The 17,339-nt window shown below is 48.1% G+C and overlaps 1 protein-coding gene across 5 annotated transcripts in view; it reads right to left on the minus strand.

Annotated features, from left to right (window-relative positions):
* Positions 1-4,191: 4,191 nt before the first annotated feature.
* The window catches only part of ILDR2 (immunoglobulin like domain containing receptor 2), a 43,080-nt gene continuing 29,932 nt past the window's right edge, over positions 4,192-17,339 (minus strand). For 3 of the 5 annotated variants that reach the window (XM_040582981.1, XM_040582979.1, XM_040582977.1), the window contains 4 exons: positions 16,131-16,247; positions 14,155-14,365; positions 12,540-13,227; positions 4,192-11,699 (listed from right to left, as the gene is read on the minus strand). In XM_040582981.1, coding sequence (XP_040438915.1) covers positions 11,664-11,699; positions 12,540-13,227; positions 14,155-14,365; positions 16,131-16,247 — 1,052 coding nt within the window. In that variant the 3' untranslated portion in view covers positions 4,192-11,663. The remainder of the gene's footprint in view (positions 11,700-12,539; positions 13,228-14,154; positions 14,366-16,130; positions 16,248-17,339) is intronic. The other 2 variants (XM_040582980.1, XM_040582978.1) reach the window with 1 other exon arrangement.

The following is a 17,339-nucleotide window of genomic DNA, read 5'->3' on the forward strand; positions in this document are numbered from 1 at the left end:
GCCCACACACCCTTTCTGCACACGCTTAGTAATTAGCAGCCAAGTTTACACATAAAGATTTGAGGGACCTGCATTTTAGGCAGGTATTCCTCAAATTTAACCGTGCAGGCCTACCCTTCAAAGCCCAAGATTGCCAAACACTTGAAAGAGAAATCCAGGAAGAGCTTCTACAGCTAAGGTACTCTTCATTTTAGTAACCTCACCTTTCCTGCAGAATCTTACTGATCTGAAGATGAGAGAGGGGTTCCAGTCCCCCTTGTCAGAGATGCTGATGGGGGTGCTGTCTGCAGCAGGGCTGCTCCCTAAGGGGAGCCTACAGCCAGCAGCAGCAAGCCATGCTGGGCTATGCACAACAGGGCACAATCCCATAGTGCCAACGGCTTCTGGGCAGTTCTCCTTTGATCCATACTTACTCCTACATCCTCCAGTTGGAGGTCCACTTGCATGGACGCCGAGAGTCTTTTCTGTGATCGTACATAAATTTAGTAATGGCAAAGAAATGCAGCGGTCCTTAGGTAGGACACAGCAGTGTATCTGTTAAGAGGTAAAGCTTTTAGCTTTTTATGCTACGGTTTTACCTGACTGCCACCTTACTGAATGTTGGAAGTCCTTGCCAAAACTTGCAATTCCAAGGTGAGCAGGACTGAGGCCTGTAGAAATACACATTCCAGCTTTGCCAGGAAGCAGGGAACTTTAAAGAGGCTAAACAACCATTTAGCAGGCTCTCGAGTGTAAAATGCATCCAGTCTGAGCTCAAACTCACTACCCTGGAGTACCTATTCAGAGACAAGTGTGCTGACTAATCTGTTGCTCAGAGAAGATGTGGTAACTGGGACATGAAAATCACCAGCACTTGCTCTAGAGGGGCTGATGGAAACAAACCTGAGATATAATCAGACAGGATACCTATCACACCGTGAGGACTAACTGAAAGCGCTACACCTCCTGTAGTAAGTGGTCCTGTTATCTCTAAAATGTGACTCCATTCCCCGTGTGCAACAAGCCAATCTTACACACTGAGTTATTGTTTTATGACAGAGTTGCGCAAGTCTGGATGCTAGCAGACAAAGCTAACCTACTGCAGTACAAAGTCAGAAACATTATATACAAAATCTTATCGCGCTTTCCCTGCCCAGAGGGCAGGTCTGTCTAGATGATTTGCTATACATTTGCATATTCGTTACCTAACTTACCTTACTACTACGCATGCTCTCTGAGGAGGGGTCTTTTAGTGGGCTTGGATCTTTCCCTTAGGGGGTGTGATTTTTAGTATTATAATGAGGATAGTTCACTTCTAAGGCAAGACTAAAGACCATAAGAGCTAACTAATCAGAGTTTAACACAACCAAAGTATTCTAAGTGTGCATGGCTTACATCACAAAGATAGGATGTAAGATTCTCTCCCAAAGCAGATTCCCTTGGTTGAAGTCCCTTCATTCGTCATTCTTGACAACTCTAGAAGGTCAGCTGGACCTCAACTCTGCGCACATATAGCTAAGTACTAAATCAGAGTTCAAGAACTTGGGAGTTTTAGCGATTTTGTGCCACTTTTGGCATTTTCTTTTTTTTTAGGCTCATTTCTCTGATTCAGAAATGGCCCTGAATCACAAACCTGTATCTAGAGCCAAGAGCTCTGGACCTGCTGGGTCCGGACACAAAAGAGCCTTGACAGGGGTAAGGCTTACCTCACCTTAGGCTTACTCATACCTCACCTTAGGCTTACTCATACCTCACCTTAGCCTTAGCCTTACCCATACCTTACCTTAGCCTTACCTTAGCCTTAGGCTTACTCATACCTTAGCTTAGCCTTACCTTAGCCTTAGCCTTACTTTAGCCTTAGGCTTACTCATACCTTACCTTAGCCTTACCTTAGCCTTACGTTAGCCTTAGCCTTACTCATACCTTACCTTAGCCTTACGTTAGCCTTAGCCTTACGTTAGCCTTAGCCTTACTCATACCTTACCTTAGCCTTACGTTAGCCTTAGCCTTACTTTAGCCTTAGGCTTACTCATACCTTACCTTAGCCTTACTCATACCTTACCTTAGCCTTACTCATACCTTACCTTAGCCTTACGTTAGCCTTAGCCTTACTCATACCTTACCTTAGCCTTACGTTAGCCTTAGCCTTACCCATACCTTACCTTAGGCTTACTCATACCTTAGCTTAGCCTTACCTTAGCCTTAGGCTTACTCATACCTTACCTTAGCCTTACCTTAGCCTTAGGCTTACTCATACCTTACCTTAGCCTTACCTTAGCCTTAGGCTTACTCATACCTTACCTTAGCCTTAGGCTTACTCATACCTTACCTTAGCCTTACCTTAGCCTTAGGCTTACTCATACCTTACCTTAGCCTTACCTTAGCCTTAGCCTTACCCATACCTTAGCTTAGCCTTACCTTAGCCTTAGGCTTACTCATACCTTACCTTAGCCTTACCTTAGCCTTAGGCTTACTCATACCTTACCTTAGCCTTACCTTAGCCTTAGGCTTACTCATACCTTACCTTAGCCTTACCTTAGCCTTAGCCTTACCTTAGCCTTAGGCTTACTCATACCTTACCTTAGCCTTAGGCTTACTCATACCTTACCTTAGCCTTACCTTAGCCTCACCCATACCTTACCGTAGCCTCACCCATACCTTACCCTTACCTTACCCTTACCTGAGGGGTAAACAGAAGTTACCGTGGGGGTTGTAGGGGCACCTCCGGCTTTGCCAGCACCAACGTTTCCCCAGCCAGCAGCACCCTCCCGCAGAGCTGGGTGACCTCTCGGTGTTTCTGTCGGCATCTCTTCCTCACACCCGTCTGCCTTCAAGCCAGGGGCACCTTTACTTCTCCTTGTAGGTCTGGAGACTTCTTCAGTGGAGGGGTCGTTGAGGGAAGGAATGAAGCTGCCCAAAGAAACCCTGAGCGCCTTCACACGTGGAGGAAAACAAACAAAAAGGATCAGCAACGACTTCCAGAGGCGAACGTTAAGCCTGGCGACCTTTAACGCCACACGCTGCATGCGACAGCCGTCCCCGCGCCGCCCGCCCCTCACGCAGCTGGCGCGCTCCCACCGCCACCGCCAGGGGGCGCCCCGCGCGGGCGGGAAGGCGCTGCCCGCGCCGCCCGCAGCCTGAGGGGACGGGTAGCGGCGGGGCGCGGCGCGGCCATGTCACAGCGGCGCCGGTGGGCGAAGCGGGGCCCGGGTGGGCGCCCCCCCGCCTCTAGCACCGAACGGCTGAGGGGCATTGTTTCGGTTACTGGCGGGGGGCTTCCCCCTGAGGCTGAGGGGCCTGGTGAGTCCCTGAGGAGAGAGCTGGCTGGTGTGGTACTTTGGGCCCAGGGGCCGCGGCTGTTGGCTGAGGGTGGGAACGTGAGGGTTGCGCCGGTGTGGTGAGGCTTGTCTGGATCCATGTTTGCCGAGGGTGTGAAGCTGGGGCGTTAGTGCGGTGCGGAGCCAGAAAATCCAAGTGGAATTGTGATGGGAGAGGCCTCCAGAGCGGGGCTGAGCTCGCTAGGGTCTGACCAGCATTGCCTGAGGAAACCGGTGGCCCTGGATTGCGTCCCTTTCCAGAGGGAGGAAGCTGAAGGGACAAGGTGACATGCCTTGTGCAGGGACACGCAGCCCAGAGCTGGGAGCTGCATGTGCTTCCCCTGCCACACGGTCTGGCAGACACGGATCTAAATGTGTAAATGCTGTCCAGATCACATCTGCAAAGCGTGAGAGTCCACATCCATTATTTATAACACGGAGACAGGATCCGAATGAAGTTGCTTGTTTACGGGATGCAAAAACCATCAGTCCAGAGTACACCGGGCACACAGACAAAGGGGTCAAACTGCCAAAAGGGAAGAAACGTCTGTAGGAAAAAGATAAAAAGTTTCCTAATAAAATCTACAGGGAAAAAGTGTTTAGGTCTGCAAAACCAAGGGAGAGTTTATCCTTTCTGCGAAGTAGTGTGGCTCCATGGGCTGCTTGCAGGGATTTCTCACATGAAAGGAGGCAGAAGGGGCAGAATGTGCTCATATATGTTATCCTGTGAGCTAAGTATGAAATTTATGAAAGGGTCTGCTGCTCCACTGGAAAATGTTTGAGTTATCATCCGATAAACAAAAAAGGATTAAAACAACTCATGTAAACTGCTCATTTCTTAGCAAAAAGTGAGCATATTGTTTGTCTGCAGAATAATAAAAAGGCAGATTGGCAATAGCTTTTCCTGCTTTTATTCTCCATGGTGACAATTCAAAAGCAACAACCTTGAAACTGCAAGCATGGCAGATGTATAATGCTTGGTAATTGGGGCTGAGGATGTGTCCCCAAAAGCTATAAAAGTGTTGTGTTTTCATTATACAGAGCATTATTATGTCCTTCTCCACTCCCCTTCCCCCCTCCCCCCCCCCTACTGAAAATAAGTTCATTACAGGAGAGAAGGAAATCTAAGTAAAGTAACAACAGCCAAAAAACAACCCAGCTCATTGATAAACAGCAAGAGGACTACACCTCCGGGCTGGGGCTTTCAACAGGGTCTATGAAAAGTCAGCAACAGCAGGCACCAAGCTCCCAGCCCTGAGTCTCCGGACAGTGTAGCTTGTACATACAGAACTGAAGGTGAGTCTGTTGGGATGCATGACAGGGACAGCGTTGGTGCTCTGCGGACTGTCTGCGTGGGACAGGGATGCATAAGAGGCTCCTTTCACCTCCAAGTTCATTTTGGTGCTTGGGGTACAGAGGGCATGTTGTTCTCAGAGCACTAGAAGTTTTGCAGGAAAAAAAAAATACGTATTTTTCTATATAAAATGAGCAGGTGTGATAAAGAGTCCCCACCAGGCATTAGAGATTAAAACCTTACCGTTTCCTTGAACTGAATTTTGCTTTTCAAATGAGCCCATCAACTTTTAGTTCATACTTTTCAAGTCAAATGTTAACTAACAGAATCTTGGAATTCCATTTGCTTGCTATGACTTCTGAAATGCTGCTTCTCTCTGGCACTGCTCTCACCAAAGACAATGAAATCTGAATACATTTGCTTCTGCTCTTTGCACTTCAGAGCTCTGGCTGCAGCTGCCCTGGTTTGAAAACAATACGTCTGATGAAATAATGTTCAGCTTTAATTTTTAAGTTGTTTGCCGTAACATCCCTGCTTGGACTTGAGAGAATATCTAGAGTGCTTGGGGGTTTGTTTTGTGTATTCTGTAATTTTTTTGCTTTTATAGGGGGTAAAAATGTCTTTTTACAAAATGCCATTCACTCTACATGTAAATTGACTAGAACCTCTAAGCGCAACGCCGAAGGTTAACTGGAAATAGCCAAGGAAAGCAGAGGGGTCAGAGAGGGATTACAAGCATAACAAAAAATGACAGGCAGAAAGGGAGAGGAGGTGAAGGTCTCTCCTGGCAAAGGCCTCCGTGCAGGCAGGGGTGAATGTCAAAAAGCAATTATAAAGGTCACAAGAGAATTCATATAGGAATCATGGTAGATTCATTCCTTTAGTATTGACTAACTTTATTCTGTTTCTCATGCTGGTAATCCAGCTGGCATTTTTAAGATCATATCAAAATGATAGCTGCCCTGTCACATTACATAACGGATCTCTTTTCTGTTCTCCCAGGCCATGGGAAAGGGACTTCAGGAGCCCCAAGTGATGATGAGGGTGGTTTTAACGGCACAGCTGTTGTAGAAAGCAGGTATGGCCAATATAGCCTAACAGAGATGCTGTACCAGATTTCAGAGTCACAGGGTCAGATCTGCAGCACCTGGCTTATGCCAAAGGTCTCTTTGCTCCTGGACCCAGTCAAGAAATGAGCTGAAGGCCCTTCACTTTCCGTTTCCACATGTCTTAAACCCTGTATGTAGTGACACAGGACAGATCCTCACCTGTCTTTGTGTGAAAGCTCCCTGGAGAAAAGGAAAGGTAGCTCCAAGTGGTTTCTCAGCAAAACAATCTCCACAATATTAAAATTATTTTCAGAATAGCCCAGGCATGATAAACATTGTGGTGGCATGTTTATGTACCTGGAAGAGTTTGTGGCAAGGTTTTGACTTACAAAATGTTTTGTGATTGCTCCTTCTCAGGGATTTGTATTTTTACAGCCCAGGGGCTGTCCTGCATCTCTCGAGAAGCAGCTTTGGGAGCGACCTTGGTTCAAAAGAGACATGGGCCTCTGAGTATATGGAGAGTTAGCAGTTACTTTGCTCAAGACAACCTGGAACTGTAGGAGCAGGCTGGCAACTTGACCAAAACAAGTTTTTGCATAATGTCAGATCACTCTGTCATCGGATTGAAGCTGGTCGCAGCCCAGTGGTGGCATCCATGTGTGGTTAACTCGCCTGAAACTCCCTGAAAAAAATGCTGAAAATGCCCCCTTCTCCCTGCAAAAGGCTAGTTCCAGCTTACAATATGCAATACTTTCTTTGCTACTCCCTCCCACAAATTTCTCTGGCCAGTTTTAGGTAAGTCTGGAGAGGATCAGCAGGTAAAAGTTTCTTCGGTGATTGCAAAACCATGTGTCTTACATTACAGGTGAACTGGTATTGCCCACTTGGAGTGGGCTTGTTGGAAAAGGTCAGGAAAGCAGTGTAACTGCTGACACAGGCAGCACACACCCGGAGTCAGGAGCCAGAATGAAAACTGCAATTCAGTGAGCTACAGAGGGACCCAGGCATCAGAGCAGAGCTGGAGCCTCTCGGGGAAACTCCGCACATGTGGCTGCCAGTGCTGGCTGCAGGGAAGGTGAGGTGGGCCTGGGGCACACTGCTGGGTGGTCACGTCTGACCTAGGAACAGGAACAAAGGCTGGGATACTTGCAGTTCCAGTCTGGCATGTATTATATGCCAGCACAAAGACCTGAATAATTCTAGCTGGCTGTCTCAGGTGATATATGTTGGATTTCCTCAAAATTTTGTAAGTATTCAGCGTGCTAATTTTGGTACTTTTTCCATTCCAGTGGAAATGGAGTGGTCTGAAGATATTCACACCGCAGCTACTCACTGGAATCTTTACAATGCACTTTAAAGGAATAATGGGATTGCTGAGAAGTCATTACCATTGGGGTATTTATTTTCCCATTCCATTATGTCAAAACTTTTTTCAGTAGCCCAGATCACATTTTTGACAGCACAGCCAAATTTACTGCTAATGCTTGATCCTGCATCATCTCTGTTGTCTTCTTAGCAAGTCACTGTTGTGATGCTTCATTTTAAGGCCAGAAAACCATCCATGTCCTTGACATGACCCAGACATCCATATCCTGTATGAAAAGGATTTTAATTTTATGCCAGCAATAAAAATTGATCACTGGAAAATTTATAATTTGACACCCTGTAAAAACCAGAATAACCAGGCTCATTATTTTCCAGCGCCAGCATTCTGCAAGTGTTGTGAAAGATGGCACAGACACAAACCATTACTTCTTTTCTGAAGCAAGAGGCTCCTCTCAGCCTCTCCACCTGCCTATGGCCCCCTGCTCCCCTCTGCTGCAAGTCACAGGTCATTAGGGTTGTGCAGCTACAGAGACAGAAGCCCTACTCTACGTCACTCCTCACTTTTTGTTTTGGTCCATTTGGTGCTGCAGCAGACACATTTCTAACGGGAAAAATAAAGATGGCATGAGGACAGATGCTAGCAGTAACTGAAAATTCCTTCAGATGTGTATAAGGAGATAGAAAATCTAAAATTTTAGAGCAAGGTGGAGCTGACTGACAGGTGCTGCCCATATCTGACTTCAGGGAATTAACAGCTGCTCTTTTTTTTGGAACCTGAGATTTTTATAATCTGGTATAACTCATAGAATCACTAGTCATAAAATTTTCAATACTTTTCCAAGTACTTGGATTCAAAAGAAACGCTGGAGTTCTTATGAACAGTTGTTTCTACCATTAAAATAGTTTTCTTACGAGAATTAGCTTGCAAGTACTTACTCATAAGCTAGATACAATGGCAACTTCTCACACGTAGTGTACAAATGCCCTGAAGTACCAGCATTGAGCAAACAAAACTGACTGAAATACATGAGGGGAAGGCTCGTATTTTTAATACACACGACTCATTCCCGAAGGCTTGATTAACTCGACTACAGCGACTGAGATAAGGGGCAGGCAAAACTGAAATGAGGAAGAGATGGTGGCACTCTGGCTTTCAGCATGATTTAAAAGACATAGGTATGCGGAGACTGTGAAATCGATGTTTTGGCCCCTTTCTGACACAGCTATTGTTGCAGATGCACTTTCACATTTCTATGCAAAATGTTTCCTGCGTCTGCTGGGTGTCTGATAGAAAAGACAACAGGCAAAACTCCCATGAAATTCATAGCATAGGGGTTCCCAAGGTTTTCAGACCAACCAAACATCAACATTTCTTGCTGCTAGTATTGTCGCATGTCAGGGATGAAATGTTTCATTTAAAATTGAATGTTGTGTAGCCCTGTACACTTCTCAAGGCCATCAAGACTTCAGATGGCACCGACCTGCCCACCTCTTGTGAACTATGCTGTGATTTTCCTAGGAACATACAATAAAGATGAGCAAAGAGGAAAATACATAAAATCTTGTCTCTCCAGCCAAATACAAGTAGATGTAGTTGGCATCCAGCTGGCAAATGTAGTTTCTAAGCTGCTCTCCCTATTTGAAAAATCACGGCAGCCAGGCCCTCAGTAACTGGAAAAGGGAAAACATCACACCCATTTTCAAAAAGGGTAAAAAGGAGGACCATGGGATCTACTGACCAATCAGCCTCACCTCCATGCCCACCAAGATCATGCAACAGATCCTCCGGGAAGCTACGTGGAGGCGTATGGATGGCAGGCAGGGCATGAGACAGCCAGCACAGCTACACAAAGGGCAAATCCTGCCTGACCACCTGGAGGCCTTCAATGATGTAGTGACTGTGCTGGTGCTAAGGGGAAGAGCAATTGATGTCATCTACTGTGACTTCTGTAAGGCCTTTGACGCAGTCCCACCCAAACATCCTTGTCTCTACATGTGAATCTGATGGGTAACTATTGGAGGGATAAGGAATTGGCTGGATGGCTGCATCCGGAGAGTTGCAGACACCGGCTCTACATCCAAATGGACATCAGGAACAAGCGGTGTCCCTCAACTGATACTGTTCAGTCTTTTATTAACGACATAGAAAGTGGGACTGAGCACACCCTCAGCAAGTTTGTGGGTGACATCAAGCTGAGCAGTGCAGTTGATTCATTTTTTTAAGGGATGCCACACGGAGGGACCCTGACAGGCTGGAGGAGTGGGCCCATGTGAACCTCATGAGGCTCAACAAGGCCAGGTGCAAGGTCCTGCATGCAACTCGGGGCAATTCCCAGTATTCATACAGGCTGGGGGATAAAGGGATTGAGAGCAGCCCTGCAGCAAAGGGCTTTGGGATACTGGTGGATAAAAACTGGACATGAGCTGGCGATGTGCGCTTGCAGCCCAGAAAGCCAACCATATCCTGGGCTGCATCAGAGGCACCGCCAGCAGGTCAAGGGAGGTGGTTCTTTTCCCCTACTCTGTTCTCCTGAGACCCCACCCAGAGGGACACCAGCACAAGAATAACACGGACCTTCTTGAGCAGGTCCAGAGGAGGCCCACAAAAATGATCAGAGGGCTGGAACGCCTCTTCCATGAGGAAAGGCTGAGAGCGCTGGGGTTCAGCCTGGAGAAGAGAAAGCTCCAGGGAAACCTTACTGCAGCCTTTCCAGTACTTAGGAGGGGGCTTCTAAGAAAGATGGAGACTTTTTACCAGGGGCCATGGTTTTAAACTAGAAGAGGGTAGATGTAGGTCAGATGTAAGGAAGAAACTCTTTACTATGAGCGTGGTGAGACACTGCAACAGGTTGCCCAGAGAGGCTGTGGACGCCCCATCCCTGGAAATGTTCGAAGTGAGGCTGGATAGAGCTTTGAGCAACCTGGGCTAGTGAAGGTGTCCTTGCCTATGGCAGGGGGTTGGAATTAGATGATCTTTTTAAGGTCCCTTCCTGCACAAACCATTCTGTGATTCCATGATTGTATGCCCCTCCAGGGTAAACCCTTCTCTGTCCAGAAAGACTCAGGACTGGGATTTCCAAAACTCCAGTCATCACCAGAGGAGCGTGGGAGGAGAAGAAAGCCATCTTCCTTTCATCAGTTCACCTTCCAGCATGAAAACTGCACCATCATCCATATCTATTCCTCTTCCCTGACCATTCCTGGTGATCTAGCAAAGGAGTAATACGGAAAATAATCTATCATTTTTATGCAGAACTGAAGTGATGTTCAAAAATGTCGTGTTCAACACCATATTGCCAGAGTGAGCACCTGAGGCCAGACCCCCTCCCAGATTTCCAGAGATGGCATTTCAGAGGCTGACCACGTGCATAACACAACAGGGCACTAAGTTGTTTCCAGGCGCAATAGGGATCAAGATACTGGACCTTTAAATGTTCCCATCATCTTCCTTCACGTTATTTTAGCAGCTAAAAATTAAAGAAATGACTGCATTATACCCTATGAAAACCAGAATGTCAGGCTTCCAAATGGTGTGAGGCATTCACTTCTAAATTTAGCTGTTCCTGAGACAACAGCCACTAAAACCATGTCACGACTGAAGTGAATGAGATGGTTGTACGTGAAAACTGTGACTTTCAAAGCTTGTGTTCATCCAGTGTTAATTCTTTTCCCATTGCTGTTACTGCTGTCTTTGGCGTCTGGGAACAATGACCAGAAAGGAGTAATACCAGTAGCACAGAATGAAGATCTGCAGCTGCCCTCTCACTGAGACTTCCCCATTTTTGCTTCTTTAAAACAAAAAGGCCACTCACTATGCAGAGATGTCTGGTGGTGCTGGAAGCAGAGCACCACCAAGGCTAGAGCACTGCTTATGGTAGGGTGTAGTAGATATTCTAGCTTGAAGCTCTACAGGGTCATAGCTCAGCTGCAAGGAAATGCAACCGTATCCAAACAAATCACAGTTGGGGATGGGGGGAAAAAACACATCATGCTCTCATCACAATAAAAGCTACTTTGATCCACTTTCAAAACAATACATCAATCTCACCTGCGACTCTCCTCACACAATGAACAGAACTAAATATATTGAACAAACCAGCCCATAATTGTCTCTCTCTCTGTTCAGCCCCTGCCAAACTAACACCTCATCAGTCCTTTTCTATAGTGTCTGAAAGGATGTAGATTTTCTTTCACGATTTAGGACCCACTCAGCTGGAGGCAGTCTGCAGCTGTAAGAAGGTCTCCTCCCAGCATGGGGATGGTACAGAAAAGGCTGCAAGTGTAAGTATGGAGACAATTTTGATGCAAACAGAGAACTGAGGAGACAGAGAGCAACAGGTACGCACACAGGCCTCTCTCTGCACGTGAGACAGGGGGAGAGGCACAAAGGCAGCCTTGCTTGTAGTTCAGGGCGGCCGGGACAGTCAGGATGTAGCTGCCTTCCAGCACAGAACTGAAAGCACTGGAAAACAGGGTGCCAAAGAGAGCCCTGGCCTAGTTTTCCTGGCAGACTCCCAGAGCCTCTGAGATCGAGTGCTGTTCATGGGAGTCTGCCTCTTACAAAAGCCTCTGCTCCCCCGATGAAACAAACAATTGAGTCCACGGCTAACGGCTGCAAAGTTTCACGGAGGCTTGTCTTGCTTGTTGCTCTGTATTTTTTCCACTGCAGCCCATCAACATGACATGTCCACAACAACGTCAAACAACAAGGGACATCCTCGTTGGGAAATCGTTCTGAGAGAAAAGAGAGAAGATTAATGTCAACAGGAGAGCGCCCATGGAACGGACAAAGAAACAGACATAGCTTTGACAGAGACAGAACCAAACAGCAACAGCTTTGTCCACTCACACCCCATTCCTCTCTCACACATGGCACATAAGCTCAAACAGCCAAGCTGCTCTAACGACAAGGTCTCCCTCGTGGAGCAGACTTCAGCCAGCTCCCTCCCCTTCCCCAGCAGCCATCAGTCCTCACCAGCCCAGACCGTGGCAGGATGTTTTGCACTTGCTGGTGTGCTGTGAGGAATGCCTTTGGCGTGCACAGCCCCTACACGGGCCCACAAGCACACACCCACAGGAGTCTCTGATCCCACCTCTTTCAGAAAGATGACGTCTCCTGCACCATTACCTAGCCCTGTCCCAGTCCAGAAGAACAGAGCCTCTCAACCCCTCCTTAACAAGGATCAGGGCCAAAGCAATGCCCTGTAACTTCCGTAAGCCCTGGGTAAGTTCCCTTCCCTACCATGATCCTCTGAAACCCTAGATAAACTCCCGCTCCCTTGGATCACCAGGCCACAGGTGCCAAAAACATCCCTTGCCTCCTCAGTCCCAGGCACATCTGGCTATCCCATCCACCACGAAGTCCTGTGTGGGAGCTATTTCCCTTTCTGGCCACCTACACCTGATGACTGCCGTCTTCCCACAGGGACTCCCCTTATCTGGGGTTCCCTACACTGGAACGCCAGGCTCTGCCCTCCTGGAAAGCCCCCTTGCCCATAAACTCTGGTGAGTAACCCTTGCCAGATGGCTCCCCACTCAGCCTATTTGGATCAGGAGCACTAGACATGGTCTCACTGCTTTCTTGGCGTCCTTTTTCCTCTTCTTGTCAGAGGCATTGAGGTAGGCCTGCTCCCTGGCCCTGTACGAAGGGCCTCGGCTCAGCTCCCTCTCGCTGTACGGGGGCAGGGTGTCCTCCTCTTCCTCCTGCTGAGGCGGTGGTGGCTGCTGCGACTGCTGCTGCGACTTCTCAGCTTTGTAGGTAGAGGGTGGTGACCAGGCATAGTACGTTCCCCCTCCTCTCTGGCTGGGCTGTGAGCTCAGCTTTGAGGGGGTCTCACTGCAGTCACCGCTCTCATCGTAGCTCCGGGATTTCCTCTCCAAGACGCTGCTGAGGTAGGAGTGATCGTATTTCTGGCTCCCTCCAGGCGTCCGGCTCACCAGCCTGGGCAGGTGCTTCTCCTCATGGGCCCGTCTCCGGGGTGGGCTGTATGACCAGCCCCGATCCGAGTCCGTCAGCGGCTCTCGGTTCCCTCTGCTACGCTTGGTGTAGTACTCCTCCATGGAGCTGTCCTGGTGAGGCAGCCCTCCGCCACGGCCACCGTGTGACTCTGACCGCTCGAAACGCCGAGTTTCCTGGCTGTCTGCCCGCCGGGGCCGCTGGCTGTAGGACTCCGCAAAGGCAGCCAGCTCATCCATAGAGACGGCCGGCACTCCCACAGAGAAACTCTTACGAGACAACATCTCCGACTTGGATCTCTGCTGGCTGCAGGAGGGAAGAGGTAGCGTTAGAGGGCAGGATCCAGCTGCACTCATCCCTCAGCTGCCTTCACAGACAATGGAGGGAAACACACACTCATGTGGCATGAATCATCTAACCTGTTTTCATCATCTTCTGTAGGAAGAGATGTATCATATCCTCATAATCCCCACTTCTCTCTGCTGGCTGTGCAGGCAGCTTAGTGTGGATAGCTCGGACTCTACATGTCTAATGTTACCCGAGATTTACCCCCGAGTGCACCTCCCTTGTGCTCCAGTATGCAGCACTGGACTTGTTTGTCCTTGGCCCCAGAGCTTGTAGGTGTTATGTCCTGCTGGGAAAAACCAAGAACTCGACTACAGAAGTTCACAGCAGGGCCACTTTGAAGCAGGTTTAAAAAGAGCGAGCTGGCACAACAGCCCAGTACTGAGGGAAGGAAACCCCTGACATTGCTTTCGGGAGACTGGGCTGCCGGTATGTGAGGGAAGGATGTGATATCTCTCTTCTAGGCACTAGAGTGCCAGTCCTTTAGGCCTGGAGTACAGGTCTTGCTGCTCCAAAGCACTAGGGTGTGATTCCTAATGAAGCGCACCAGCACTGGGAAGTGCTAGAGGGATCAGGTACACATCTCAAGAGAGCACTGTGGGAAAGGTGGCTTGGTTTCCCATTGGTCTAGCTCTTACGTCCCACCTGGAATGGGGCTGGTACCTGCCTTTGCCTAGCTGGGTAGGCTTCTGCAGGCCCGTGGCAATCAGATTCATTCCAACCTCATCGAATGACATCTCCAGGTTCCATGTTTCCCTCCAAACCCTCTGTCCTGCTAAGCAGAACCAGAGCAGTGGGAAACGGAGAAGAGCTACCAGTCCATCTGTTCCTTCTCTTTTCTTTACTACTTTGCCAGATATAGCTGCCTCCCAACATGGCACTCCTCACCTGTGCCAGAAAGTGTCCCGCTCATCTCTGTAGTCGGAAACAGCCTGTGATCTTGACGTGCTGCCGCTACCTATCACTCCTGCCCAGTACTCAGCGTCGCCGTCCAGGTCCCCCGCAGGAGGCAGAGGTTTCCGTCGCACCTGGCGGTAGGGCTGCCGGAAGTTCAGGTCCTCTTCGTGCAAAGAGCTGAGTTCAGAGACGGTGTTGTTATCTGCAGGGTTGCAGGAAAGAAATGAGATAGGCATCACCTGACAGCACGTGTGTGAGAGGGGAGGAGAGGACAGGAAGGCTGCAGCTTATTCCAAAAGCAGCTGAGCTGCCCTCTGTTAGAAAAAAAATCAAAATGGAATCCAAGGCCCTTCAAACCCTTGACTGATCCTGCCCAAGGCTCCTGGAGCTCAGTTTGGACAGAGCTGCCGTTAGACCTACAGGTCTTCTGAACCAGTAGCTGGCAGCCAGCTGGGATATTCTAAAGTATTGCAAATGACATCAGATGCCCGTGTTCCAGATAACCGAGTTCAGCCTTCCTGCAGAAATCCCCCCTCAGCCCTGCCTCAGTAACACATGTGAGCTCTCCACCCACACAAGGTGGGCACGGAGCTTGGTGGAACGTCACCACAGCAGTTGTGTACCTCCCCCTTTCCTGGTGTGAGACAGGCTGGCTCTAGGTTTGGCCTGACTTGCCCAGCTAAAACAAAACCAACCCCCTCAAAAAAAGATTAAGAAAAAAGCAAGAGACTGTCTGAATCACTGTCAGTCTCTACCCCATCAAGCACGTTGACATCTGGAGGCCTGACATACCAATCTGGAGAGGTCTTTTTATAGTAAATCTTGTAGGTGGAGAAGACAGTGTGCTCAGCAGCGACTGTTTTAGAAGTATATATAATTTGTTAGTTATGCCTAATCTGTACAGAGCTTTGATGTAGTGCCATTCCCTAAAGTCCTTACCTTTGCTGATTTGCAGGACCTCCTGCGTCTGGTTTAAATGAGCCTCTACCAGTGCCTAATGTGGGTTAGCTCTGCACGACTCAGATGCTGCCCAGAGGAACCAAGCCCCTAGCCTGCTGCTGTCTTCTCCACAGAACTGGTAGACAAAGAGCAGCACTGCCAGACCTCCTCAGGCACACGCCTCATCCGGCCACTGCACCTCTGCCTCCTAATGTGGAAAGATCCTCACTTGGGTTTCTATTCCGACACCCGTTAAGTGCAGCCTCAGCCTGTATTTATGGAAATAAAGCTTGCAAGAGGCTACTGGAAGACAGTGAGGAGTTCCACACAGCAAGCTCAGTTACGAGTTTGCATCATGTCCCTACTGACCACCCTCCTCCCCTTCACCTGCAGCTGTCTCACTGCCAAGCCATCAGTAGATGCATGTACTGCCTCTGATCTTATGTTGACCAGTGTCACAAAATCTGACGATCTCCTGGTTTCTTGGATCTTTCTTACAGACCCTGCTCCTTCTGCTGGGCAGCAGCCACTCCAAACTACCTTTCTGCATTCTTCAAACCACACTGGGGTCATTGCAGTCCACAAAACACACTTCCAATAAAATCATCCTCCTCCTATTTTGCCATGCTGGGAATTTACAGGCACCACACCATAAGACATAGAGAAATTGTGAAGACAATATCCCAGCTATTGTCACACCACAGACTGCATAAGGCATGAGTACAGACTTGGCTTTTCAGATGTTGATGATCCAAAGTTTAATTACCCGAGTAGACAATTTTCATAAGCATTTGAGTATCCCTCACCTTGTTTGCTCTAAGGATGATTAGGTAAGTAGTAGATCTTTAAAATCTGTACATACCTGTAGATGCCTAAAATCTAGACTTTTATCTGCCCCAAGCACCATATCCCGGACATCGTACCTTAGGGGCTGGCTCTAAGGCAAAGCCACTGAACTTTTAACTACGAATCTGCAGTCTTTATCAGTCAATGGGAAAAAAAAAAAATAAACCATGCTTGTTCCTCACATCGTTCTCGCATCCTCCTGGCTGGGTCAAACTGAGCCAGTTCTTTCTCGACATAGTACAGCACCTTCATGGAGTCCCTTTCCTTGTCAGTCTGGATCCTGTACCCTTTGCGCACTGCTAATGATAAAAGAAAAGCATTAGAAGAAAACACACTGAAGTCCAAGGAGACTTTCTGTCACTACTGCTTCTGTAGCTGAGCTCACGTCTGCAGGCAGGTAGGCCGCATCTTCCGAAACGGAGTGACTCAGTCTTTGCTTCAGAAGAAATTTGTCTATAACGTGGGATGTGAAGTTGTGAGCAGCTGCATCATTTATAAAGTTTGCAGTAACAGCAAAAATGGTTTGGAAATGCCCAATCTGTACAACCAAATGCATCAAGTGGTGTCATTGCCACAAGTGATTTCACATCCCACAGAGGATAGCAGAGAGAAAAGTAGCACTCATTTCTCCTTCCTCAGCACTACAGAAAGGATTCGTCATGGTATGGGAGAAGCAGTCACAGATCAGGCTTCCTCTAGCTCCCAGTCTGCAGGGCGAAGCAGGTGGCTGAGCATTTGGGAGCTGTCACTCTGCAGGACCACTCCACCCTCCCATCCCTATGAATTCTGCTCACACAGGTTGAAGAGCGTGTGGTAGAAGGAAACACAGCAAGTCCCACAGAGCACATCACGCTGCTTTGAGATTTATACCAAATCCAATGATGGCGCCAATCAGGTCACTGGGTAACTGTGAAACTGCCTGCTCTGGCATTTTTTACATGCTTTGTTTTACAGAAAAGGTAAGTCTGCCACATACATTAAGTGCCTGACTCCTGGGATTCCTTCATTTGCAAGGGAAGCTTTTTTGGCATTTCCACATTCCTGTGTGTAGAAAAAAAAAACCCTACACACCTGGAGCCACAGCAGCTCTTAACTCTGGCAGGCTGGTTCCCTGCACACTTCATCTGCTAACCCTGTGAACAGTCCGATTACCTCCAGGCAGGTCTATAGTCACCAAGCAGAGAACTCCACCTATGCAGACTTTGACGACAATAAGGCTTTTATAGCAGATTATTTAAGAAAGGTCTCAGCCTAGTGCTATTTTAAGAGCAACAGAAATACAGGTCTAAGTACAAAAGAGGACTACAACCCACAGATTCAGCCTCATTAGAGAATTGTGTGAGGACAATTCACTTAGCACTACAAAATGGAACTTGTCTGCCTTTGCATGG

This window comes from Falco naumanni, chromosome 2 (genome assembly GCF_017639655.2).
Source record: "Falco naumanni isolate bFalNau1 chromosome 2, bFalNau1.pat, whole genome shotgun sequence".
NCBI classification, from domain to species: Eukaryota; Metazoa; Chordata; class Aves; order Falconiformes; family Falconidae; genus Falco; species Falco naumanni.